This window comes from Bos indicus x Bos taurus, chromosome 15 (genome assembly GCF_003369695.1).
Source record: "Bos indicus x Bos taurus breed Angus x Brahman F1 hybrid chromosome 15, Bos_hybrid_MaternalHap_v2.0, whole genome shotgun sequence".
Classification (NCBI taxonomy): domain Eukaryota; kingdom Metazoa; phylum Chordata; class Mammalia; order Artiodactyla; family Bovidae; genus Bos; species Bos indicus x Bos taurus.
The window spans coordinates 61,991,858-62,019,689 of NC_040090.1; the positions used below are offsets into that span (position 1 = coordinate 61,991,858).

Here is a 27,832-nt window from a genome sequence, read left to right on the forward strand (position 1 = left end):
TCTCCTGCCTTTGCTTCAGTAATAAAAAGAAAAAAAAAGAACAGTGACTAAAACGTTTTGAGCCCAACTCTGTGCCAGGCAGATCTACCAGGACTGTGTTGTTACTTAGATGGACTATCTTATGTATTCTTCATCATGGCAGAGAAGGGCACTGCTATTTCCATTTTCCAGATGAGCCTTATTTCTAAGGTTCAGAAGCTAAGCAACTTAAGGTCACACAGTGGGAAAGTGTGTAAAAAAAAATGTTTTTTTAAAAAAAGAGGTAAAGCTGGGATTTGAAACCAGATTTTCTTATCCCAGAACCTGCACTTTTATCCTCCCCATCAAACAGAAACCAACCTGTGGTGCTGGTTCAGCCCTGAGTTAATAACTGAATCTCCCTCTTTGCCCCCGTCAACGCGTGACAGAGACCCCGAGCGGCAGGCAGGTTACCTCGTCTGCCTCTCTTTTCATACAGTGAGCCAAAAGGACATCCTTGTGTTCCAGTTCTCGCTCCAGGTCCACCTGCAAATCGCATACACTCAATCAGACAGGGAGTCCTTCAGGTCGGAGGGGCAGGAAAGTCAGTGGTGAAACCCGGTCCCCACCTGCTGGTAACTGGCCTCGGACAGTTTCCGAAGTGCTTCTTCCAACTTGGCCTGGTTCTGCAGCAGGAGGCGATCTTTCTGCCCCAGCTCCTTCTGCAACAGAGACACAGCTTTCAGACGAGTGGCAAAGCCAAGGACATCCAACAGTTCACCTTGCGTGATGCCATTTCCATCTAAAGAAAGTAGAGTCCCACACAGTCAAAGGCTTTAGCATGGTCAGTGAAGGCAGACGTACATGTTTTTCTGGAATTCTCTGGCTTTTTTTAATGATCCAATGGATGTTGGGAATTTGATCTCTGGTTCCTCTGCGTTTTCTAAACCTAGCTTGTACATCTAGAAGTCCTCAGTTCACGTACCGTTAAAGCCTATCTTGAAGGATTTTGAACATTACCTTCTAGCATGTGAAATGAACACAACTGTATGGTAGTTCAAACATTCTTTGGCATTGCCCTTCTTTGGGATTGGATAAAGATAAAGCCTGGCTGAAATGAAGCTTCCAGACTCCTAGCTCTGAGTTCCTTCTCCTAGCCATGCTATCGACCTTCAGGGTTAGTGAATCAAAGGAACTCAGAAAAGGATTTCCTTGCAGAAAGCAAGGAGGAGAACAGAGTACTGAAGTGTTCTTTGAACAACAGCAACAATAGGCTGTTCACCAAAGGTCAGGTGGAAATAATTTCCAAACTGATACACATTCTTACTTTATATTCTCCCAAGAGCCGATTCCTCTCCTCTAGCTTCCTCTGCAGATCCACCTGCGAGAAGGATAAGACGGAATTCAATGGTGTGGGGGCATTATCTGCCAAACCAGCTAGGAAACCAGTAGGTAACTAGAGCTGATGTTGGCAGTTTACAGGATACAGCACAGAGAGGGCACATCTATGGTAAAAACACACAGCCACTCTCCACATCTTCAGCGAGATAATCAGACTGTAGAACCACAAGGCAGCCCCAGGGTCTCAGTGTCCTCAACATCGCAGGGCTCAAGGCCAGTGTGGTACAGGCTTTCATCTAGGAACAAGGAGGAGTCCTCTGAGGGGGAACAGATCTAACAGGACTTCATACTATATCCTATTTGGGGCTCAGTGGACTCCAAGTTCACTCTTTCAACTCACGTTCTGGTTGTGCAGCTCATCTTTGTCCATATTTGCCCTCAGTAGTTCCTGTTTGAGCTGAAGGACAGACGCGTCCTGCTGAGTCAGCCTCTGCTGCAGGGCATCCTGAGGAGAAAGCACACTCACTACGTGGTCCCAGCTCATCCATCAGGAAGCTGTTACTAAACCAGGAAACAAACGGAGCACAGGGTCCTGCCACAAGGAGATGAGCAGCAATTTTTCTGTTCCCTTTCAGGACACTAGAATCTAAAGGAAAATCCTATCCGTTGTCCTACCAGACTGATGGAAACCCGATTTTTCCCTCTGTGCTTTACTTGCCCCCACATTCCCCTGTGTTGCCAACAGCATGATGGTCTAGGGGGAGAATATAAGTGGCCTCTGGGATCAGACAGACCTAGTCTCAAATTACACTCCTACCACTTGCTTTCATGACAGTGCATGCATGCTAAGTCGCTTCAGTTGTGTCCGACTCTTCGTGACCCTATGGACTGTAGCCCTTAAGGCTCCTCTGTCCATGGGATTTTCCAGGCAAGATTACTGGAGTGGGTTGCCATGCCCTCTTTCAGGGGATCTTCCCGACCCAGGAATCGAACCCTCGTCTCTTATGTCTCCTGCACTGGGAGAAGGGTTCTTTACCACTAGCGCCATGACAGTGATCTTGGACAATGCACTCTCCGTCCTCCCTCCTTGGCTTTCTTCTCTAAATTCTTGGCCTGTAAATACTCAATCTAGATGAGCTCTTTTGTCCAAGAGGGCTGGGGCCTATCACTGCCTAACACCCTGTTCACAAAGGAGCCCTGGAATCACTCCCATCCTGCCTTCCAGAGCCTGGCCCCTGCCCGGCTTCCACTGCCTTTCACTGCCTTGTCTGGACCAGGACTGGGATCCTATTTACCTGCTCAGAAATGTTCTTAGACCGATGGTTCCTCCTCCCAGTGTAACAGGATCCTACTAATTTTAGGATATCTTCCTCTTAGCTTGTACCATCTTGGTTCCCACCAGGCATAGGACAAGGTGGGTTGTACACACTTACTTAAAAGGAGTGGCTATGATACAATCCTCCAACCATAGTGACTTCAAATGGAACTAACAGACTAGAGCTGCATCCCAGGAGATGTGCCCTGACTCTTCTCTCTTTACAGACTGAAAACAAACCATGCAGGCTCTGGAGGATGTGAGAGTCATTCTTAAATATGCTGTCTGCCATGACAGTACATGGCAAGGTGGCCTCAGATGCCCTCGGCACCAGTGGCTCAGATGAATATTTCCCCAAGTGTGCTTCATGGGATGTTAACAAGTGTTACGTGAGAGGAAAAGCACTTCTGCAGTTAACAGTCTAATTGTTTTTTAGGCCAACCTCTTTATGGCAGACCTTCTCTGGTCCTTTAATATGCTATTATTCACTGTGACTCATCAAGCCTGTATGGCACTTCTCAGATTTATTTGAGCATGGAACATGCTGTTTTTTGGCATCTCAAAGGACTAAGACTACAGAACATACTCTGGAAGATGCTGCTGAGTTACACCCTAGTCTGGCTCATGAATGGGAGTGTAGGAAAACAGCAGTTTAAGAGCATCCTTTTCCACTTCTGAGGTATTATTCATTTAGCACATCTACTCCTACTAGGATGGAATAACATGTAAGCAAGAGGGGGTCGCACAGAGTCAGACACGACTGAAGCGACTCAGCAGCAGCAGCAGCAAGATTATTAGCTAGATCACTGTTTGTATTAGCAAAAGACTAGACATAACCCAGAAGACTTATCAATAGGAACTGATTAAATGAATTATCATATATTTACATACTAGAATACTACGGTCTTTATGTACTAAAATAGAATGATCTCTAAGATATATTGTTAAGTGAAAGCAGCAATGTGTCAAGCTGGGTTTATAGTATTCTATTTTTGGGGGGGAAATTACATACATACGTATCTGGGGATAAGTGGTAAGTTGCCTCCAGGAAAGACAGCTAGGTGACTGAGGGGGCAGGGCTGGAAAGCCGACTTCTCAAGGATTATCCTTTCGTACTTTTAAACTTCAAACCATTTGAATGTTATTAACTATTCAAACCTAAGTAAATTACAATTTTTAAGAGTATGTTCTTCTTCAGAACTGAAAAAAACTGACAAAATACTGAAACTGAAGAAAACCATAGTAACTGATTGTTTTCACACATAGAAAAAATCAAGGTGGCAGAGGGAAGTGGCAGCATCATGAGTCATAACCACCAGAAGTACGACTCAGCAAAGCAAAGGTATGTTCCTCCAGCTGTCTCACTTCCCATCCACAAAGCCCTGTCTCTGCTGGGAGCACAGAGCCTGTGAAAGAGCCCATCAGATGTACATAAGAGAAGGCTATAGGACCCAACTAGTACCCCAGTTCCCTCAGAATGCTTTATCTTGTAGAGTATTTATTTACAGTGTTATATATCTTTCCTTTTACCTTTATCCCCTGTAAGTTTCTGGCTTCTTGTTTATATTTCAGCAGCTCCTTCTGCAAACCAAATATAGTTAGATCAGATGGTAGCATCTGGGTTGCTTCAGAAGCATTACCTCATTCTGTCAGTAAGAATACGAAACTCAGATAACCATTCCAAGGAAAATCAACCCTCCACTGAGGCCAAAGGCAGGTCTGGTCCAGGAAAAATGAAAAGCTGACCCATAGAAATGAACAGGACCCATCTCATTCTCTCCTGTGGCACCCATGCTCAGCTGCCCAGTTGCCCAGTTTCAACTGTTCATAATCTTTCTGGCCAAGAAAGAAAATGCCATACATTCCCATAGGTTCATCTTTCCTATATTTAGTAATCCTCACCAACAGGGAAACTTAATCATCAATCATAATAATCTAAATCCCTCTCCCTAAAATACATGATATCTCAATATACCTACCCCCAACCTCATGAAGTAATTATCTCACTTTTAATGTCCAGAAAGGGTTACAGAGTTTCTGTTCTCCAAGAGGGTATTGTTCTTTATGGATCAAATAAAAACACATTTGGCCCAATAATAAAACACTTTGTTAACTGTCCCTTACAACAGATTAAATATATGCACACGATTATCACTAGGACAAAGATTTTAGGAGAGGAACACCCACAACTCAGACTCTACTCTCTCTTTTCCTATTGCAATCCCTTCAAGAGTTTGGAATTAACATATCTAAAATGGGGATTCTTCACCAGGACTCCACAGATGGGCTCCAAAGTTAGTCCACTCAAAACTCAGGTCAGTGAGTGCTCCCATGCAAACTGCTGGGGAGAGGGTTAATGGCTTCAGTCATATACTTATGACTTCAAAAAAGCTAAGACCCACTGATCTAAAAAAATTCTGGGAAGTATTCATTAATAAAAAAAGACCATACTGAACTGTTGTTAATAATACTGTACTGTATATCAGAAAACTGTAAGAGAGTAGATCTTAAAAGTTTTCTTTATAAGAAACAATTTGTAAATATGTTAACTAAGCTGTGATTATTTCACAATACATACACATATTGAATCAACATGTTGTATACCCTGAAACTAATTATGTGATGTCACTTATTTTAAAAATAATCATATTGATAGTAGATCCATTATTTATTTTAATTAAAAGGATAAATATGAAACATTTCAAACATAAAGAAAGGTATAAGTAATAATGACATAGATATCTATTATTCCCACTGAGATTAAAAAGGTGTTACTCTTTTACCGTATTTATGACATCTCTCTCTCTGTCAGTTAAAGACATAATACAGATACAGCTAGTCTGGAGTCTGCATCTCTCCCTTCTCCCCATGACTATACTAAAGTTGGTGTGTAATATTCCCATAATTTTTTTAAAGGATAAAATGTGCATTTCCTGACATACCTTTAGGTCTTGATTCTCCTCTATACTCTGATCCAGACGACTTTGGATTATAATCTGAATACAAGGCAAAAAGAGATGGTTATGTATCTATGCTGTAAAATTCGGAGGTCATTCATCAACAGATATTTACCGAGCAGCTACTAGATGCTAGCCAGGGTAGAGCAGCTACAAAGAACTGCCTTCCAGTGGATGCATATGCCCTGGGGGTGCGAGGAAATGACTATGGATAAAGTCTAGAATGAGTATGTGTGTGTTGTGTGCAGAGGGTTTGGCAAAGGGAAAGAGAAATGATAAGAGATGAAGCTCAAGAGGAAAATGGAACAGGATCATGAAAGCCAGGAAGGATAATGCAGGAACTGATGAAAAAGTTTTAGGCAAAGGGATGACAAAACAAGTTTGCTTTGAAGTGAAGTTATTCTTGCTGTTTTAGGGAAAATGAATTAGAGGACAGGAGAGGAATCAGGGAAACCAGTTCAGAGGCCACCAGAATGCTGGATGAAGGCCTGAATTAAGGCAGTACCTGTGAAAATGGAGAAAAGCTGGATGAAGACATTTTAAAAGTATACTGATAAAACTTGGTGACTAAATACTGGAGTTGGTTGCCATTTCCTTCTCCAGGGGATCTTTCCAACCCAGGGATCGAATCCGTGTGTCTCCTGCATTGACAGGAGGATTCTTTCCTACTGTATCACCTGGGAAGCCCTTCAAGTATGGGTGTCAGATTTGTTTTGGGTATTTGGTTACATGGATAGTGATAAAAAACAGAAACTTAAAGGACAAATAGTTTTGAGGGTGGGGAGAGAAGGGAGAGAAAGCTGTTGAATTTAGGACTCATTGAAATTGAGATGCTTATGGGACATACAGAAGAGATAACAGGCAGGTGCATGTTGCCTTTACAAATGTAGAACTCCAAGGAGAGAGCTAAAAATAAATATAAATTTAAATAATTATATAAATGTATTTAAATAAAACAATTAAGTTATTTCATGCAGAGCTAGAAATAAATATTTGAGAGGCAACATATGAGACAGGTGGGAAGTGAATGAAGCCATGGCAGCAGGTATTGCCCAGGTGAACGCACAGGACAGAAGAGAGCCCAGAGTATAGCCCTGAGGAGCAGCAACACTTAAGGTGTAGTTGTTTTAGTGCCCAACTCATCTGCGACCCCATGGACTGTAGCCCACCAAGGTCCTCCATCCATGGGGTTTCCGAGGCAAGAGTACTGGAGTGGGTAGCCATTTCCTTCTCCAGGGGATCTTCCCAACCAGGGGTTGATTCTGCGTCTCCTGCTTGGGCAGATTCTTTACCACTGAGCCACTGGGGAAGCCCAAAACTTTAAAGGACAGGAAGAAAGAGAAAAGCTTCAAAGGGGATGTGAACTAATGCCGCCTGCCGTTCATTAAAGAAAGGCAGCCATCAAGCCACCACGTAACAGCTGCCCAGGCAGTGAGCCTTGAGGGGACTCAGGGTGGAAACAAAGGATACCGGGATCTAGCAGGCAGCTGCCGCAACAGGACACTCAGGGTGAGAAAGCACGGGATACTGGCCCCAGGTAGCTGAGCTGCACATCAGAGGATCGAATTCAGGGAGCCCTGACTCTTGCATCTTCTCCTACATAGAAAAGCGCTCAATTCCTTGAGATAGCTGGTTTTCTTTTACTAACAGTGATTTCTGAAGTTCTGACTACCTGGTTTTGTTGCAAAAATTCCTATAATGTCCTGGCTTCCCCTATTCCTCTTCGGAACAGTCTCTCAGAATTATCTGAGATGCTGTTTCCCAGGCTTAAGTCCTTGGTTTTGTCTACCGAATAAAACATAACCTTCAACCTTTAGACTGTGCTTTTTTTTTTTTTCAGTCAACAGGGACCTGAGTGTAAACTCCACAAGGAGAGGGTCTGAGGTTTCATCTGTCGTTTCCGTGTCTCCAGTTCTTCAAACCGTGTCTGCACATGGTCAGCATGCAATAAATATTTGTGGAAGAAAGGAAAAAACAGTCGAAAACATATGAGGAAAACCAGCAGAGCTGAAGTCAGGGAAGGGAGCATTTTACGAAGGCACAGATGAGTGTCCAATGCTAAACATAAATCACACACACAAGCCAGATTATTCCGTGTCCAGTCACAAAAGAGGAGCTCACCAACTGTTCCTCGGGATTGACTCCTGGTTCACAGAGGGCCAAGGGCCTCTCCTGTTCATCTTCAGGTAAGGATCCATTGAGCAGTAAGGCCTGGACAACCACAAAGGCAGAAAGAAATTTAACTCCTGTCAGATGACAGAGTCTAGAGCTGGGCAGAGTAAGCTTGTCCCAAAATGAAACCACAACTGGGCTTCCTCTGGAAATCTGCCTGATAACTGTGGATCTTTAGATTCTGCCAATTGCTCATCATAGATCTGTCTGGATCGCCTTGTGTCTGGCCCATGCTTGACGCCTCTTTCATCTCTCTGGATGTACCTGAATCCTCTGCTCCAAGGCTCCTTAGCCCCAGAAAAAATTCTAAAAATAAACTTAATTTTAAGAAGTGACATTGTTGAACCAGAGCTGGCTGTTCAAACTGAATTTTACCAGCTGGAAAGTGAACTAAATGCAGTGCAGAATTATCCTGGCTTAGAAAAGTTTATTATAAGGAATTATTTGGAATACATTTATGTATGTATGTATATATGTATGTAGGCATTGGCTGCATTAGAGCAGCTTGCAGGATGTTAGATCCCCAAACAGAGGTCAAATCCAAGCCCACAGCAGTGAAAGTGCTGAGTCTTAACCACTGGACTGCCAGAAATGTGGGGGTATTTGATTCTTGTTTGACTTAGCAATTCTGCATTTTTGCTCCCTAAGGCAACCTGGATAGAACAAGAAGAAAAACATATTTGCAGAGAGGTGTCCTTATTCAAGTCTTCACACTTGGCTTTGTTTTTATTAGAATATGGTGGGGCGGGGTGGGCAGATTTATTCTGAGGCTAATGAAGCTCAAACCTCAGGGCCCCTCCCAGGCCTGCTCCTCCTAGGGTTCTATATCTAACATCGTAGTCATAATCTGTAATCTTATTCTTAAAGAAGGCCCCCCAAGTGGTACACTTTAGAACCCAGAAAACTTGGATCTACCCCTGCAGGTAGGTATTAGGAGACCTATGGGCTCAATGAAAGATTTAAAAATCTATAGCCACTTTGTATACAATTTTTTTCTCAATCCAGTCCGAAGAGATACAGAGATTCTTATTTCAGTAAATATAACATAAATTGTATCACAAATGTTGGTATATAAAAACATTTTACAATCCAGACACTATCAAGTCTACCAAGTACTAATTAATAAAACAATTTTAGTCAGTCTACTGGATGTGGTTCTCCCATGGAGTTGTGGCAAGAGGTGTAGACAAGTATAAGAAAGCACAAGGAGCTGAGGAGAGTGACACTGCAGAAGTCCTGACTCTAAGAGCAAAGCGTTCACAGACTCTAATGAGGTACGCTAACCAGTCAGCAATCCCGGACGTGGCTCAGCATGCAACGGGTTCATCCCCGAAAGAGTTAAGGAGCCCAGTGGATGCTGTGAGCCCCATTGTATTCTGTAATGGGACTGAATTCTCATTGTGATCATGTGGCTGTGAATTAAAACTCCTCCGTTTGTGGGGAATATTAGGATGCTGACTTTCTGCCTGTTGATTCTCTTTTTTTTCTGTCTAATCTGCCATGGGATTTCTCCCAGACTGAAAAATGCAAACCAAACTGAAAACCAAACTGATGGATATCTATGTTCGTACAATGAAATGATCCTGAGAAAAACCTGGTTGAATGTAATCCCAAAATTCTTCATGCTTTAATCCTTCCTATTAAAAGCACACACACACAAATCCATTGCATTAATTAAACCATTCCTTACTGGACTAATGAGAAGAGAACTGAAAGGCAGACATTTAAAAATACAGAGCAAATGGGAAAAGCGCAACAACTCTCCCTGGGAATGTTTGGGCAGTAAACATTCCTCAACGCCTCTCTGGGCTCCTGGGGCAGACAGTGTGTAAATTGTTTTACCACTGCACCAACCCCCCGTTTTCTTTAGGACCCCTTTGTGTCCCCACCCTGTTGCTGGCCGGTTGGGAGCACGCCCTCCACCGCCTGCCGCCTGCCAGAGCCACTCACATAATGTGGGCTTTGTTTATGTGTCCATAAATATTTGACAATTCAGAAGCAGTGCAGTTCCCAGCACAAACAGAAAGGAATATTCCTGGGCAATTTCAGGGTCATCAGAACACTATAAGGCCTCCCCCAAACAGGGCCACATACACAAAGGTGGAGGACTGAGGGGGTCATTCAGGCTAGGAACTAAGTCAAGTGGGTCAGTTGGCCTCTGGGGGAGGCTTGCTGGCACAGAAGGTGTAGGAAATACTGAAGGGCTCAGTTGCCCTTCTGTCTGATCACTGTACCTTGGCGTCCACTTACGAACGCACCAAGGGTGAGCTAAATCCCTTAGCTAGACTCAGGTGGAGACCTGTGTCATTACTGGCACTTACAGCCCTCCTCATGGTGAATTCCTCGCAGAAAATCTTGATTCTTCACAATTCCATTCTTTGGGGGAAGCTGCCATTGCAGGTCTGTGGCTGCAAATAGGGGAGAAACCCACCCACAAAGCAGAGAGCCAGGGTGGAGGTTTGGTAGGGGAGGGTGGATACGGCTCCCAGGCAGAACTCCTAACAGCTGTGCTGTCAACAAGCGTCCAGGAGGCCCGTTTAAGCGAACTCACATGTAAGGGATTTTTCTGCTCTTCGCATTCTACCCTCTCCATCTAAACTCAGCTCTGACCTCACAGAAAACCGAATCACTTTATTTTCAACTGATCCTACTGAGTTAATAAACAATTGGTTCGAGAATTCCCTGGCAGTCCGGGGGTTAAGTGATCCAGGTTCAATCCCTGGTCTGGAAACTAAGATCCCACAAGCCTCACAGCATGGTCAAAAAACAAACCAAAAAAAAAAAAAAAAACCAGCAACTGGTGCACCAAAGACAAACGACAAGGGAAAGAGCTACCTGTAATCCTGATATCATTTTCTTGGCTTCCTCCATTTCTTTCTCCAAATGTTCTTGTTGTTCCAACAGCTGCTCTTCCCATGAAGTCTCCAGGTAGGTCCGGGGGCTGCCTGGTCTCCAGTCCCGGGGTAATGGAGAGTCTGTCTCTTCTACGAGATGGGAGGAGGGAGTACAGCTCATGGTGAAGAAAACTGAGTTCGGGAGCAAGCCCTCGCCGACCTCGGCGTTCACAGGGCTGGGTCACCTGCCTTCCGCACCTGCCTCACTGCGCAGGCTGGACTCTCCACCAGGTGGGGGTGTGGGACAGGAGGAACTGGCCACTGACTCCACTAACCCCGGGCTCCGGGGAGCAAAGCTGAACTTGGTTGAGGCGGTCCACCCTCTTCAGAACCTTAAGGATTCCCTCCCGGGGAACCCTGGTAGGGGACAAGTTTTACTCTTTATCTAGAACTGGCTCTCCCAGGGCTCGGTCCCTCAAGCGACAAAGAGAGGAGCTGTCAGATGCAATGAAAAGGAGCTTCAGAGGGGAGACCTCAACTCATATTCCTTTGACCATTTTGGGAGGACGGAACCCCTTTCACATATAACATTGTGTGAGTCACAAAAACAGGAAGCAGACCAGTATAAGCAAACTCTGTACCTCCCTCTCCCCGGTTTTATTTCCCTGTCTTTACAGTCTCTTTTTCTGATTTCATTGGTAAGAATGAATATTATAATAAGCCTAATCCCTCTGGGTTGTTGTCTGATTTCACGAGGCAACTGTGTGTGGGACCCGTGGTGCCCGGCCCAGAGCAAGCACTCTGTAAAGACCTCCCTCTCCCTCCCCAGGGTCCCCGGACTTTCTGACTCAGTAACATAACTAACTTTCTGGGTACTGATGCTAGGGCTAGATGGGGTGTGAAATAAGGAAGAATTTAATTCCAGTTTTCCTTCAGAGGACTTCGGTTTCATTATCTCTCTTCCAGGCAAATAAAACTCTTAAGTCACGCACTTTGCTTCTTCCTTGCTTTCCTCTGTGTTTATCTAAGAAAAAGGAGACTGAGACAGAGGAAGGAGAAGTCTAAACAACGTAGCCTTTACACAAAACAGGATGCAGACCTGCTCTCTGCTGTATATTCTTAGACACCTCCGCTCTGTATATTCCTGGCCCCAATATAAGTTACAGAAGTACTGAAATTACTTGCACAACACAGAAATGATAAAAACTTTTTACTTGAGCAGGCTTCTGACAGTTCCAAAGTCATCTCCTAACTTCACAGGTGGTCAGCTGTCTACACTGCCGCAGGACATCTGACAGTTTGGACAACGGAAGTGACAATTTGTGAGAGGATACTACATTCTCTCGGAGAAGGCAATGGCACCCCACTCCAGTACTTTTGCCTAGAAAATCCCATGGATGGAGGAGCCTGGTAGGCTGCAGTCCATGGGGTTGCTAGAGTCGGACACAACTGAGCGACTTCACTTTTACTTTTCACTTTCATGCATTGGAGAAGGAAATGGCAATCCACTCCAGTGTTCTTGCCTGGAGAATCCCAGGGACGGGGAAGCCTGGTGGGCTCCCGTCTATGGGGTCGCACAGAGTTGGACACGACTGAAGTGACTTAGCAGCAGCACTACATTCTCTGGCTCCAAAGCATTAGAGCTCTCTAGAATGGACCCTGTATGCACAGAGTATGTGTGGAGAAGGCCAGGGAGCTGATAGTAGACAGTCAGGACCCCCAAACTCTTTGCTGAGGGCTGTTCCTTGAGCCACCCCAGGCAGGCCGAGAAGATAGTACCTGTTCTGTTCTCTACTCCTTCGGAGGGAATAATCACGAAATCTGCCCTCTCCTCCGACTGGGTTATAACAGATTCGCTCTTTGCACTGTGGATAGGACTGGGGGAAGTCAGGCTGTGACCGAAGGAAAAAGAAGAGAGAAACAATTATTGCAAACAGTTGTTTAGAAGCCAACTTTCCTAATTTATTCCAGAGATGGGTTCTTATTCATCTAACTCCTACTGCCTAACACGGTGCCTGGCCCACAATAAGAAGAAATACTTATTGAATGAATGGTGAACTTGTTAAATGAATGAAATGAATGCTGAATGACCCATCCCCAGAAGCTTCCACAACAAAGTTTCCTTTAAGTCTAATTCACTAAGAGATTTATCAAACTGGTGGATAATGTAGCATTTTAAAGAACTCCACTCTTGTTTGGTTTGGCTTTTTGTTTTTGTCTTTCACTTACCACCACCACCACCTCCTGCATCATGATCCCTGGGCCCAAGTTCAGAGACTGATGGACTATATGCATTTTAGTAGCTTTGGGAGCTGGAAGGAAAATATTTTTCTAATAACATTGATCTATCACACACACGTGCAATACCAGCAGAGTAATCATGGCAGATCTGCTCTGGGCTGCTCCCAAAGGCAGAGACAAGGTGAAGGGTGCCTCAACGGGGAAAAACTGCGGAGTGTGGACAGTGCCAGGCTGAGCAAAGGGTAGTGATATATCAACAACACTAGGATATGGTACAGAAAAGGGTGTAATATCTCAAAAGGGGACAAGACCTGCTAGGGGACAATAAAGGTTTACTTGATTTACTGCCAAGAGTTATTCATATCTCTGCCACACTAATTTTTACATTGTCAGAGGGCTTCCCTGGTGGTCTAGTGGTTGGGAGTCCACCTGCCAATGCAGGGGACAGGGTTTGATCCCCATTTGCGGAAGATTCCACATGCTCTGGAGCAACTAAGCCTACGCGCCACACCTACTGAGCCTGTCCTCTAGGTTCCAGGAGCCGCAACTGCTGAGTCCATGTGCTGCAACTCCTGAAGCCCGAGCACCCTAGAGACAGTGCTCCGCAACAAGAGAAGCCACCACAATGAGAAACCCAAGCACCGCAACTAAAGAGGAGCTTCCACCCGCCGCAACCAGAGAAAGCCTGAGCAGCATCGCAGACCCAGCATGACAAAACAACAAATAAATCAATCTTTTTTTTTAACTGTCATCAGAAATCTTGCAGCAATTCTTAAATTCTAGTATAACTACTAGCTTTGGAAGGAACGGTTTGCATTTGGGAAGAAGCAGAATTTTAAATCTCCAGAAGCAAATCTAGAGGATATGATGGAATGTGAGGCTGACACTGCCATCTGAAGAGCCCTCTTTCTTTGCACCCACCTTGAGAACATCAGCACCAAAACAATCTCAGGGGTTGTGGGGTCTGCAGGCCCAGCCCCCTCTCAGGAATTCTTTCCAAATCCATCACCCAGACAACAGTGAAAGTGTCTTGGATTCACTGACCCACTTAATGTGCCCCTGAAGTCTCCCAGGCTAATCCTCACAGCCACGATCAGGAGTTAACATTTCATCTTCCTAGAAACCACGAAAAACAAGAGCCAAGCACAGTGGAGGCAGCCAGTGATTTCAAAAAGCTCTGAAGCAGCCTGACGACTAGTGTCTCAACCTCCTCAGTGTCCCGGGTTTTGGGCTTTGGTGGGAATGACCTCAACCAGTAATACACTCTCATCCTTATCAGAACCATATGGGAAAAAAGTTGTCTTTTGCTCCTGCAAATTAAAAAAAGTGTCACTTAACAATATCTATAAATTTACAACCCAAACAGGCAGACAGGTGGAGAAAGGCAAGAAGTGCTATTTAGAAAAGGAAATTGCTCCAGGGAACTCTCTTATCCATCTCTCACCACTTAGGCAATCTGACTTCCAGGTCAACATGAATTAGCTGCTGGAAAAGCACCAGTCTAGGGGTACCATTCACAAGAAGAATAGATTTATGCTCTTCAGGCCTCAGCATTCACCTTCTTATAGAAATGGGGATCCGAGTGCAGAAAGAGGCCTGCACCCCAGCTGCTCCTCTTTGAGAAATGGTAAGACCACACTTTCCCAGCTGACAAGGCGCTGTGGCTGACGGGTGCCCCTGCCTGCATCCGGCTGGACCACAGTGGATATGTGTGAGACGAAGGGGGTGGGGGGTGGGAGGAGTGGTGTGAACCTAGGATGCGGGGAAAATTGCTTTCCTGAGAGCAGAGACGCATGCTCAGCTAGATCAGCCCAGCGGCTCCCTCCTAAGTGAGCCGTCTCCCATATAAGGGCAGAAGGAGGCGGATGTCTGCATACCCAGCCCCACTGGGGGAGTGGCAGAGCAGCCAAAGAAAACAACATTTCTCTTTCTTGAATTGGGGCTGCCAGTATGTGAGCCACAGAGAGATAAAACCCTGAAACTAAACGCCTGGGTCTAAAAGATAAAAGAAATCTGAGGAAGAAAAATCCTGAGGCACATGTGAGAGCATGATGCCTTCCCCAAGGAAGAACCTCATGCAGGAGGATGGTACACTAACGTTATTTTAATGCTAATTAATTACATGGCTTGGGATCTCCCTGATGAGCTTAAAAAACTGTTTTATAAACAAGTAACCCCCCACTTGCCATTATAATCCTGTCAAGACAGGGAACAACTGATTACAAACCAGGTCTCACTGATACATTCCTAATTCCCACAGGTCTAACATCTCTCCAATCTTAACTTGTCAGACAAGCAGTCTCCCAGAAAAGATATCTCCAATTAAAAGTCCAATCAATTTTTTAAATGGGTACGAGGCAATAAGAGTTCCGTTATGTCCTGAAGTGCTGGCTTCAGCAGAGACCTGCTGCTGCTGCTGCTGCTACTGTTGGTGCTGCTAAGTCGCTTCAGTCGTGTCCGACTGTGCAACCCATAGACGGCAGCCCACCAGGCTCCCTCGTCCCTGGGATTCTCCAGGCAGAGACCAGACGCGCGGTCAAAAGCCACTCCTTCTCCCATGCTCGTTGCAGCTTCTTAAATAAACCCACTGTATTTTACAGTGCTCATCTCAGGCCCTCAAGCAGGCTGTTCTCCCCAGTACAGCGCCCCCACCGATCCCCCGTCTGTCTCTGGCCAACAGCATCCTCCAGTCCTGGCCCTGCTCCCACCCAAGCCCCCCACACACACCTCCAAAGCCGAAGTGGCTTCAGCTCACCATTTGACCTGCGTCCCGCCCATGGTCCCCCTCGTGGCTCCGGCTTCAGCAAGTCGGCTTCCCTGGGTGTAGCGGGAGGCTGAGAGTCACAGCGCTCCCCGATTCGGGCATGTCTCCCCGCGCTGGGGGCCCCCGAAGAACGACTCCCCCTGGCAGGCCAACTACGAGAGCCGCTCGCCCCGGTCCCGGCAGAGAGCAAGGAGGGCAGAGAGGCAAGCGTCTCGGCCCCAGGCACGGCGATGCTCCGGGTTCCGGGGCGCGCCGTCCCAGCAGCTTAGACACTGCAGCGGCCCGGCCTCGGCGGAAACCGCCTCCCCTCGCAGGCTGCCGGCCCCCGGCAGCCGCATCCGTGGTCCCCGCGGCCGCGCGGCTCCGGGAGTGCCCCCGGGCGCAGGCATCTCAACCCATCTCCGCGCCCCGGGAGAAAAGCCCTGCCCGCGGCTCCGGCCGAGCGGTCGAGTGCCCGGGCGGGCGGCGGTCCCCGCTCCGCGCCGCCTCCCGGTCCCGCCCTCCCGCGCCCTCCTCCCCCCGCTCTCCGAGCTGTCACAAGCGGCCGGGCAGCGCCGGGATCCGTCCGACCCCGGCGGGCGCTCGGCTGACGGCCGAGCCCCCGGGGCAGAGCGGGGCGGGGCTGCGGGGCCCGGAGGCGGCCCCGCGCAAGGCGGTGGAGGCTTCGCGGGGTCGGCAGAAGCCCGGGAGGGCTGCGTGGTCCCCTCCTTCGGAGGAGCCCGGGACTGGCGGCCGTGCCTTCTCTCCTCTGACCCCTGCTTTCCCGGGCACCGAGGTCGGGGTGGGTCTAACTCGGCTTCTCGCGGGAGGGGGTTCCCCCGGAAACCCGCTGAACGCTGGTCTCCACACCACCGTCCCCCCGCCCCTCCCGCCAACCTTCCCCTCGGGCGTTTCATATGTTCTTTTTTTTTTCCCAACTAAGGAGCCTTTTGCTTGGATCCTGAGAGGCTGGCCCGAGGTTTATGGGTCTGAGAAGCAACAGGCGAGCAGTCCGGCAGGGCTTTGCCAGGATGTCTGTCAAGGAGCAGGGGGAGGGGACCAGACTTAAGGGGCTATCTTCTGAACCACTCTTCTTTCCCGAGTCACATCCCGGGGGTCTCCTGGCCTTCACGGATCACTGAGACATTAGGTGGGCTTCCCCTTGCGTGCGGGTTGTGGGGAGGAGCAGGGCAGAATGTCCCAGAGCCTTCTGGATGCCAACTGAGCATCCCAAAGAGGTGAGTGAGAAGGTGGCCGAGAAGAAAATGACCGAATCAGGAAGAGAAAGAGGAAAGCCATCTGTTCTCTGAACGCTCTCCTAGAAAACGGTCACTGCCAGCCCGATTTCCAGCAGCCCCGAATTTACACTGTCTCATACCCTGCCCCCAGTCTTGAGTTCTGCCAGACAGGAAGGAAGCAGGTGCTCTCAGGAAAAAAATCCGGACTTTTTTTTTTTTTTCTCTAACTCTGCCAAGCGCTATCAGTCACAGGAAAGTTAAAGGCCTGTAGCCATACAGGAAGCAATAGATCTCATTGTACAACAGAATATCTTTTGATTCTGTACCAAGTGATAGTCCAAGCAGAAGCAAGGAAAAACTGGTTTAGATTCTCAATAAAGGCACATCTACTGCTTAATGGACACAAGGCTCCCTTCTGGGGTGATGCAAATCTCTCTGAACCAGATAGAGGTGATGGGTTGCACAGTATTAATGAAGGTGCTACATACCACTGAATCATACACTTTAAAATGATTAATGGTTAATTTAATGTTGTGTGAATTTTGAAAATAAAAAATCTATTAAATGTGAAAATTAAAAATCAAGCAAGGTTACCGGTATATTAAAATGATGGAAAGAATTCTATTTAATTTCCAAGCAAATTAGAAAATGGCCCATCAAATTAAGACAGAATTTTATGAAGAAAAGAAATAGGAGGAAGAAAACAAAGACATGGAAAATACATACATGTCAGACAAAGAACAATTAGGTTTAACTGGAACAGACTAATCTGTGTTGATGAGAGAAAACGTCATAAGAGCTTAAATTAAATATGATTCTGCAATGAAATTAGTAAATAAGATGACAACATCTGGGGATGTGTTTACAGGAGCATGATTTACGTAAGCCAGGAAAATAGTCTTTCTCTGCCACCATACTTGGCATTGATCAGGCTTTTATTAGCACACTGTGTCCTGTTTTGGTCTCTGCAATTGGCTCTAAGGGATATAGACAGCCTTTCAGCTACAGTCACATCGCTAGCCCATTCAAATGTGTACTAATCTGCCACAATTCCCAGCCCTACAAATGAAAACTGGAAACATTCTTAAAGCACTAAGGCAACTCTGCTCATTTCCTCTTGCTATGAGCTTTATACAACCTTCTCAGGCACAAAGGCAGTGCAATGGAACTGGCTCTCATAAACACTGGCAGCTGATAAATAAATATCAAAAAGATCCAGCTGGGCACTGACAGGTCTCAGTCATGCCCCCACATGGACACAGCTAAGCCCTAGCACTGGTATGCGGGAAATTCACAAGCATCTCACCCTGCCCTCTTGCCAGCACAAAACCACAAGGCCGTGCTGAGGGTTACCCCTTGTGAGCCACACATAAACTGAGGGAAGAAGAGAGACTTTGGTGCCTTATTGCCTGTTGCGTGGGTACCTGAAGCTGCCAACCCTGAGAACCTCCATGAATTGAGGACTGTAGCGATGAAGAAATCTGAGGCCACAGTTACCTGGAGCAGCTGGACTCAGACGGGGACCTTTGCTGTCCTTCATACTGCTGCACCAGGGCTCGCACGCTCCAGCATGGATTCTCAATCTCCTCATCCATGCTGCTGTTCCTAAAGTCGGAGGGCACCAATAAAGGAGAGGGTGTCAGTCCTTCGGGCCCACCCACTAACTACTGACAGATGCCACTCTGGACTGCTGAGGGTAAAAAGACGGACGAGGCAAAGCCCCTGCCTTAAAGACATTTGAAACCTGGCAAGGAAGGTAGAGAAACCAATAATTTCACCAACACCTCAGAGTCGTGCTCCCTCTCTGACACACAACCCATGAAGCATCTCCAGCCATGACTCTCTGGGACACCCAACCTTCCGGATACACACCAGGGAGAAACTCAGGGGTGAATCAGGATGGTGGTCCCACATACCTCCTAGTGCAGAAAACACACTGTACCAAAGGAATATGTTTAAAACTCTGGGCACCAGAGAAAAGAATTACATATATGATTCCTTTACATTCTGCTAAAGTCAAAATGTGCACGTGCGTGCTGAGTCACTTAAGTCGTGCCCAATTTCTTCATGATCCCAAGAACTGCAGTCCGCCAGGCTCCTCTGTCCATGGGATCCTCCAGGTAAGAATACTGGAGTGGGTTGCCATGCACTTCTCCAAAAGCCAAAATAAACATGCCTAAAAGAAAGGTTGTTTTTTTTTTTTTTCTCTTTTGGAGCACCCTCTCCAACCTCCACTCCATCCGCTTTTCTGCAATGTGGGCTGTTTAGGTGATATTTCTATCTACCGCACCATTATCATTTAAGGGAAGAAATATCAGCGCAGGTCGAATTCCCATCCCCAGATTTCCATCCTTACCTCTGTCGGTATCGAAAGACATCCCGCCCAGACCGCGACATGTCATGACACACATCGGCCAGAGCAGCGGCTGCTCCCTGGGCCACAGCAGTGGCACAGTGAGGCTGGTGAGTCTGCAGGGGGGCTCCGGCATCCCGTCCTTGGCTCACTGTCCTGCCGGAGCCAGGTTTGAAATGAGCTGCCAAGGCCAGGACCAGCCTCATGATAGACTTCAGGTTGCCTTCCACGATATCTGAAGATAAGAACAGACCAAGAGGTCCTAAGAGGGAAGCAGAGTGCTGAGAACGAACTCGGTTCCTATGCATCTGCTAGGGAACAGGAAAGCAAGGCAGTCAAGCTCTCTGTCCTCACAAAGCTGAGTTCAATAGGGATATTGAAGATTTAAAGCAATGACAATACAGTGTAATAACATAAAGTGAAGTCGCTCAGTTGTGTCCGACTAGTTGTGACCCCATGAGAGGCTCCTCTGTTCATGGGATTTTCCAGGCAAGAATACTGGAGTGGGTTGCCATTTCCTTCATACAATAGGAAAAGTACAAGATTCTTTGGGAACTCAGAGGAGAAGCATCTGTCTAGTTTAGAGGGCTCAGGGAAGGATTCCCAGACAAGGTGAGTTCTAAACTGAGGCTTGACCGACCAATAGAGGTTCATCAGATGAGCAAAGAGAAGGAAAAATGTATTCCAAGAAGAGGGAACAGCAGGCATGAAGGTCTAGATGCCATCCAGTATGGGAGCCACTAGCCACATGTAGCTGTTGAGCACTTAAAAGGCAGCAGTGTGGTCTTAACCGAAATGTGCCATGAGTGTATTTAGCACACACACACAAACTGAATGAAAAATCTTGTGAGATTTAGTATAAAAAAACAGAATGCAAAATATCTCACTGATAGTTTTTCACATTGATTATATGTTGAGCTGATAATATTCTGGATATGCATGCGTGCGTGCTAAGTCACTTCAGTCGTATCCAACTCTTTGAGACCCCATGGGCTGTAGCCCGCCAGGTTCCTCTGTCCATGGGGCTTCTCCAGGTAAGAATACTGGAGTGGGACTGCCATTTCCTTCTCCAGGGGATCTTCCTAACCAAGGGATCAAACCTGGGTCTCCTGCATTGCAGGTGGATTTTTTACCAATTGAGCCACCATTTTGGATACATGGGTTAAATAAATGAGGGAAGCCCTCATTTTGGATACATGGGTTAAATAAAATATATTATTAAAATTAATTCCACTGATTTTTTTTTATAATGTGGCTATTTAGACACATTCAAATCATGAATGTGACTTACTTTATATTTCTATGGCACACCCTGGAAGAGGAACAGAAAGCAGTTTAGCATAGCCAGAGTTCAGAGTTCAGGGGGAGAGGGGGAAAGACGAGAGGGATAAAGTGGAGGTCAGGTCAGAAAGGGCATAGTAAGCCAGAGAAAGGACCCTGGATTTTATCCTATGGGCCCTCAGGTGCAGAGGAATGGCATGAGCATATTGTACTCTTAGAAAGATCATTCTGGCTGCAGTGTGGAGAGCACATGGGAGGGGGACAGAAATGGATGCAGTGGGACTAATTAGGAAGCAGTTGCACTTCTCCAGGTAAAAGACAATGATGTCCTGAACGACTGTTCCCTCAAAATAGCCGACTTTAATGGGCCAGATCCCCAAGCCCACTCCTCACGGGGCCTGGATCAGAGAAATATCTGACATTCTAAATTTTGTCCTAGAAAAAAAAAAGAGAGAGAGAGAGAGAAAGGCAGACAGAAAATAACATGATGGGTCTGGTTAATGTCAGAAAATAGACAAAACTGTATTTTTTTCAGCTTCACAGCCTTGTAAATATGCAAGGTTTCCAAAAGGATTGATGGATCCCTGCTATAGGACATTCTCAATGGTCAGTAACTGCCCTGCCTGAATGAGCCCAATACAGAGAACACTAACAACACGGAAAGGAGGGCTCCCCCCTACCTCCATTCTCATCAGAGCCACAGGCAATCAGGCCCAGAAACTGAGGCTGAAACAAACCAGACTATAATCAGTTCCAGAACCAGAGTGAGAGGACCAAAGCCTGTGCCTTCTGAGGACAGCTACATCCTTTCTCCCCTGCAGCCTGGGCTCAAACTGCAGTGAGAGCTGTCCTTCATCTGGCCATGTGGCTCCAGGAGAGTGCATGTGTAGAGGTGAAAGAGCCTTTTGATCCTGCCTGGAGATGTCCTGTGATGTTCAAAAAAAACTGCTATCAAATATTTTCCTTCTGGAAAACTGGATAGAAAAAAGTAGGCTATTATGATCTGAGATAATAACTGGCATGAAACACTAGGAACACACAAAAATATCATCTATCTTCATGTTTGATATCTTAAACAAGATGTTCTAAAATTAATATCCTAACGTTGTCATTTCTTTTCTGTTAATTTGCCTACACACGCTCGAGCAAAACTTCATTCAGTTAAAATGAAGAGCTTCTACCTTCACCCCGGTCTCCAAAGCACCTGGATTTTGATAATCATTCCATCCCAAGAGGATGACTTTCCTTATTCGGAAAAAGATGTGAGGTCATCAACCTAATCCCACTCCAGTCTACTCCGAGCCCTCAGCTACACTGTGGATGGTTCTTCTGAAGGTGGCAATCCCCAGGTAAAGATGAGTGTACTCAGCCACCACGGACAGAAGGAAGCACTGACCTTTAGCTGAAGTCTGGTGCATACGAATCTTTTTGGAGGCTACAAACTGTAACACTTTTTCCACATTATTCTTCATCTCTTGTTGGTTACTGGGACTCAGCTGTACCCCACTCAGCTTTTCTCCTGCTGTAAGAAGAGAGAAAATACATGAAGTTATGGGGAGGAGTACTATCACAGGTTCATAGTAGCCAGACACAGAGAATATTTGCTGTAAACACGAAGATTATCTATAAATATGTAAGGGAGTTAGGCCTTCATGTTTGTAATCTGGATGGGAAATAGGAAAATGAAAGCATTCTGGAGGGGCTTCGAATTTTCACAATTCCCTGGGGCCTGTGAAGTTACTCTGTGTACATTTATTCATTCAACGAATATTCACTAAGCACCCACTGTGTGCCAGGTAATGTTTGAGGCACCAGAGAAAGAGCAGTGACCAAGACATTGTCTGTCTGTCCTTCCATCGTAGAGTTTCTATCTGCAGGGATGAGAGATGGCCAAGATAACAGATAAATGTTTAACATAATTTCAAGTAGTGGTAAGTGCTGGGCTGTGCTAGTCACATCCGACGCTTGGCGACCCCAAGGACTGGGGTCCACCAGGCTCCTCTGTCCACGGGATTTCCCAGGCAAGAATACTGGAGAGGGGGGTACCATTACCTACTCCCGTGGATCTTCCCCACCCAGGGATTGAACCCGGGTCTCTTGCGTCTCCTGTGCTGGCCTGCAGATTCTTTACAACTAGCACCACCTGGGAAGCCCAGTGATGAGTACTATGAGGAAAAACAAAGACGAGTAATCATGGTCTTTCGGATAATACGTTTGGGGGGAGACTTGAATAAAATCAGAGAGGAGAAGATTTGCAGAGGTAGCATTCCAGGCTGAGGACCCTTAAGTACCAAGGCCAAGGTGGGAACGAGATCAGCTTATCTGAGAAACAGCAACAAGACCCTATGGCTGGAGTGGAGAGAGCAAGGAGTCCAGTTCTAAGACAGGTAGACAGGCAAGCAAGGCCAGGTCATGTGGGGCTTTGGGAACTAGAGCAAAGATCTTGAATTTTATTCTATATGTAATGGGCAGAAAATGCAGGCTTGGAGGTAAGGGAGTTCAGTTCGGTTCAGCTCAATCGTTCAGTTGTGTCCGACTCTTTGTGACCCCATGGACTGCAGCACGCCAGGCCTCCCTGTGCATCACCAACTCCCAGAGCTTGCCCAAACTCATGTCCATCGAGCCAGGGATGCCATCCAACCATCTCATCCTCTGTCGTCCCCTTCTCCTCCCGCCTTCAATATTTCCCAGCATCAGGGTCTTTTCCAATGAGTCAGTTCTTCACATCAGGTGGCCAAAGTACTGGAGTTTCAGCTTCAACATCAGTCCTTCCAATATATATTCAGGACTGATTTCCTTTACGACTGACTGGTTTGATCTCCTTGCAGTCCAAGGGACTCTCAAGAGTATTCTCCAACACCTCAGTTCAAAGGCATCAATTCTTCAGCGTTCAGCTTTCTTTATAGTCCAAATCTCACATCCATACATGACTACTGGAAAAACCATAGCCTTGAACTAGACAGACCTTTGTTGGCAGAGTAATGTCTCTGCTTTTTAATATGCTGTCTAGGTTGGTCATAGCTTTTCTTCCAAGGAGCAAGCATCTTTTAATTTCATGGCTGAAATCATCATCTGCAGTGATTTTGGAGTCCAAGAAAATAAAGTCTGTCACTGTCTCCATTGTTTCTCCATCTATTTGCCATGGAGTGATGGGACCAGATGCCATGATCTTAGTTTTTTGAATGTTGAGTTTTAAGCCAGCCTTTTCACTCTTCTCTTTCACTTTCATCAAGTCTCTTTAATTCCTCTTCACTTTCTGCCATAAGGGTGGTGTCATTGGCATATCTGAGGTTATTGATATTTCTCCCGGCAATCTTGATTCCAGCTTGTGCTTCATCCAGCCCAGTATTTCACATGATGTACTCTGCATATAAGTTAAATGAGCCAGGCAATGATATACAGCCTTGACGTACTCCTTTCCCGATTTGGAACCAGTCTGTTGTTCCATGTCTGGTTCTAACTGTTGCTTCTTGACCTACAGATTTCCCAGGAGGCAGGTAAGGTGGTCTGGTATTCCCATCTCTTGAAGAATTTTCCACAGTTTGTTGTGATCTACACAGTCAAAGGCTTTGGCATACTCAATAAAGCAGAAGTAGATGTTTTTCCGGAATTCTCTTGCTTTTTATATGATCCAACGTATGTTGGCAATTTGATCTCTGGTTCCTCTGTCTTTTCTAAATCCAGCTTGAACATCTGAAAGTTCACAGTTCACATACTATTGGCGCCTGGCTTGAATAATTTTGAGCATTACTTTGCTAGCATGTGAGATGAGTTACCTGACCTGCTTAATGCTTTTAAAAGTTGACTTCATGTGGACATAGATTCTCTAAAGGGGAAACAGGGAAATCTGTTAGAAAGGAAATGAAAATAGTCAAGTGAGAGAGAATGATGGTTTGGGAAGAAGCTGAGAGGTGAAAACAGAGATACCAGGTATATTTTTAATATAAAGCAAACAGCACATGTGAAGGACTGAATATGATAGATGAGAAAAAGAGAATAATTAAAGACAACTTCTAAGTGTTCTGCTTCAACAGCTGAGGGAATGGTACTGTGATGTGTTAGTCAGATGAAGGATCTCAGAGGACAGAGGGATCAGTGGCGTGAAGGAAAAGTTCTGATTAGGACACGTGAAGTGAGAGTTGCATTTTAGACATCCAAGCAGAGAAGTTGAATAGGCAGCTGATATTCACATATAGAACTCAAGGAAAAGCTTAGGGCTAAAGAGTCAAACTTGGGAAGAGACCACTTAGGGATAGAGAATATACAAAAGAACTAAGGTTTGAACCTCTAAGGAGAACTTCCAACATTTAGAGGTCAGGAGGGCTTCCCAGGTGGTACAGTTGGTAAAGAATTCACCTGCCATTGCAGAAGACGGAAGAGACACGGGTTCGATCCCTGGGTTGGGAAGATCCTCTAGAGTAGCAAGTGGCTACCCATTTCAGTATTCTTGCCTGGAAAATTCCATAGACAGAGGAGACTGGCGGTCTACAGTCGATGGGATCACAAAGAGACACGACTAAGCACGCGCGCGCACACACACACACACACACACACACACACACACACACACACACGGAGGAGAAAGCCAGCACAGCAAACAGGAAAGGCCAGTGAGGAAGGAGGAAAACTTCAAGCCCACAGGATCCTGGAGACCGAGGGAAGATGTTTGGAGGAGGAGGGAGTGATCCACCGTGTCAAGTTCTGCTAAGTTGAATAAAATGAGGACTGAGCCCTGGCCACGGGATTTGACAGAGCAGAGTTGTGACCTCAAGGAGAACAGTTTCAGGGGCATAGTAGTAGGGTCAAAAGCTCAGTGAGGGCCAGCTCAAGAAAGAACGCAATCTCAAGTAGTGAATTCAGAGAGATTTTCTCTACAGCCAAGTTGCAACAGAATGCAGCATTTAAGAACCTGGGTTTTGAAAAACAAGAATACACATTCATATTGCCTGTATGCTGCTGCTGCTGCTAAGTCGCTTCAGTCGTGTCCGACTCTGTGTGACCCCATAGACAGCAGTCCACCAGGCTCCGCCGTTCCTGGGATTCTCCAGGCAAGAACACTGGAGTAGGTATTGCCTGTATATGCACCATTAAATATCTCTGGAAAGAATAGCCAGAAACTGCTAACACTGGCTGCCTCCAGAAAGAACAAATTACTGGCAAGGGGACAGATGGAGGAAATGGCTTTTGATTTTCTATCTTCTTGTGCTGTCTGGATTTTCTAACTGATTATATTTCCAGGATAATCTGTTCAAATGTGTGAAAAATTAAAAGTTGAAAATTAGCTTTGGAATTAAAGTAAATCCAGGTTTGTACCTCTGCTTTACCCCTATTCTTATGTGACCTTGCAAAGGTGCTTAAGGGCTTCCTTGGTGGCTCAGACAGTAAAGAATCTGCCTGCAGTGCAGAAGACCTGGGTTCTGGGTAGGGAAGATTCCCTGGAGAAGGAATTTAGAAAGATTCCCTTTCTAAATCTCAAAAAATAAGTAAAATACTTAAATGCTATCCATTATCATAAATCAATCAAAGTAGCGTGTTTAGCAATGCTTGATATATATGTACACACACATATATGTGTGTATATATATATAAAGTGCTCCTGGAAATGGGGGTAATATTATGTTTCTCAAACGTTGATGATAAAGTGAAATTAAATGAGACAGTGTTCAATACACAGTAGCTGCTATTACTATTATCATGGTTATTATCACTATAAGTGAATAATGAATATATGAACTGTCTGAATGAGGTATTTCTGGACAGGCTGCCTGATGCAAGCCTGCCTTCTTACATATCACTCAAACCCACATCCCTCAAATATGTCAATGAATGTTTGAGTACCTGTTATGTGTCTGGCACTTGGTTAAGGACTGTGGAAACAGGGGGAAAAAAATTATACTGTACCTGCTCTTAAAGAGCTCAATCTATACTGGAGAGGTAGATAATAAACAACCATCATTTGGTGAGATAAATAATAAGAGATGTGGACAAATGCTGTGGAAATAAGGTTATGATACCTCCCTGATTGCTCAGAGGTTAAAGCGTCTGCCTGCAATGTGGGAGACCTGGGTTCGATCCCTGGGTTGGGAAGATCCTCTGGAGAAGGAAATGGCAACCCAATCCAGTATTCTTGCCTGAAGAATCCCATGGACTGAGGAGCCTGGTGGGCTACAGTCCACGGGGTCACAAAGAGTCGGACACAATTGAGTGACTTCACTTTCACTTTCACTTTCAATAGGAATGACAGGCAACAATTCTGGGGCTTCAAGAAAACAAGGTCTTCTTATCTTAGTCGGGTCCTTTTGTTGGTAACACACCTTCTTTTTGCCTGGCTGCCACTTCCCTTTCCAGCCTCAGTGTAGACATCAGATCTTCTGGCAAGCCATCCTACAATCCCTAACAGTGGGTTGCGTGCCCGCCCTCTGCTCTTATCTGTGCTTGCCCCATCACAGTACTAAGTACATTACTGGAAGTGACTTCGCTCTCCAGTCTTTCCAACTAGATTGGGAGACTCTTGAGAGCTGTGACCGTGCTCCTCATCACACTCCCAAAGTTTAATGTAGCTGAATGGCAACCCACTCCAGTATTCTTGCCTGGGAAATCTCATGGACAGAGGAGCCTGGCGGGCTACAGTCCATGGGGGTCACAAGAGTTGGACACGACTTAGTGACTAAACCACCACCAACAATCTGCTCTGAAGGGCACATGGAGGGTAAAAAGGCCATGTTCTGTTTTAAGCTAGCATCAGAGTCCAGGGCCAACCGACCTACAATCTCAATGAGATATGCCAGGATCACCCCATCCCGGAGATCTTGTCGGAGGTCCTGCACTGGCTTCACCGCTGGCCTCTTCTTCAGCTGTGCGTTCACCCAGGCCACGTACGCCTGCAGCTGTTGCTGGAAAATGAAAGCAGGAGATAAGGAAAGGTTGCATGTTACTCATATCCTCTTCCTTGCACCCTCTAAGGCAGCAATGGAGACTGGGCAATCTATACCTGATTTCCCAGGTGGCCCAGTAATAAAGAATTCGCCTGCCAATACAGGAGGTGCAAGAAACATGGGTTCAATCCCTGGGTGGGGAAGATCCCCTGGAGTAGGAAATGGCAACCCACTCCAGAATTATTGCCTGAACATTTCCATGCACAGAGGAGCCTGGCGGGCTACAGTTCATGAGGTCGCAAAGACTTGCACACCTGAGCAACTGAGCAGTCTATACCCAGAGAGAGGAGGAGAAGTTTTAAGGATAGAAAGATGGTTAGACATGGAGTATGCTCTAAAATTCTCTGGTTTTATGCTTGTCTCCGGGATGAGCTACCCTCTGACTCGGGTGGTGGGTGTGGACAAGGTATGCAGATGAGCGTTTCGGAGACAATGACTCCTGCTTTCCTTGACTTTAGCTCTGT

At 46.0% G+C, this 27,832-nt stretch overlaps 1 protein-coding gene across 6 annotated transcripts in view; it reads right to left on the reverse strand.

Annotated features, from left to right (window-relative positions):
- DIXDC1 (DIX domain containing 1) overlaps nt 1–27,832 on the reverse strand; it is a 79,128-nt gene that overhangs the window by 19,819 nt on the left and 31,477 nt on the right. For 2 of the 6 annotated variants that reach the window (XM_027563761.1, XM_027563758.1), the window contains 13 exons: nt 27,197–27,326; nt 21,830–21,955; nt 19,156–19,387; nt 18,297–18,404; nt 12,357–12,469; nt 10,579–10,727; nt 7,693–7,782; nt 5,557–5,610; nt 4,145–4,195; nt 1,700–1,804; nt 1,286–1,339; nt 588–680; nt 433–504 (listed from right to left, as the gene is read on the reverse strand). In XM_027563761.1, the coding sequence (XP_027419562.1) occupies nt 433–504; nt 588–680; nt 1,286–1,339; nt 1,700–1,804; nt 4,145–4,195; nt 5,557–5,610; nt 7,693–7,782; nt 10,579–10,727; nt 12,357–12,469; nt 18,297–18,404; nt 19,156–19,387; nt 21,830–21,955; nt 27,197–27,326 (1,377 nt within the window). Of the gene's footprint in view, nt 1–432; nt 505–587; nt 681–1,285; nt 1,340–1,699; nt 1,805–4,144; nt 4,196–5,556; nt 5,611–7,692; nt 7,783–10,578; nt 10,728–12,356; nt 12,470–15,573; nt 16,066–18,292; nt 18,405–19,155; nt 19,388–21,829; nt 21,956–27,196; nt 27,327–27,832 lie in introns of those variants that run through there. The other 4 variants (XM_027563759.1, XM_027563760.1, XM_027563762.1 and 1 more) reach the window with 4 other exon arrangements.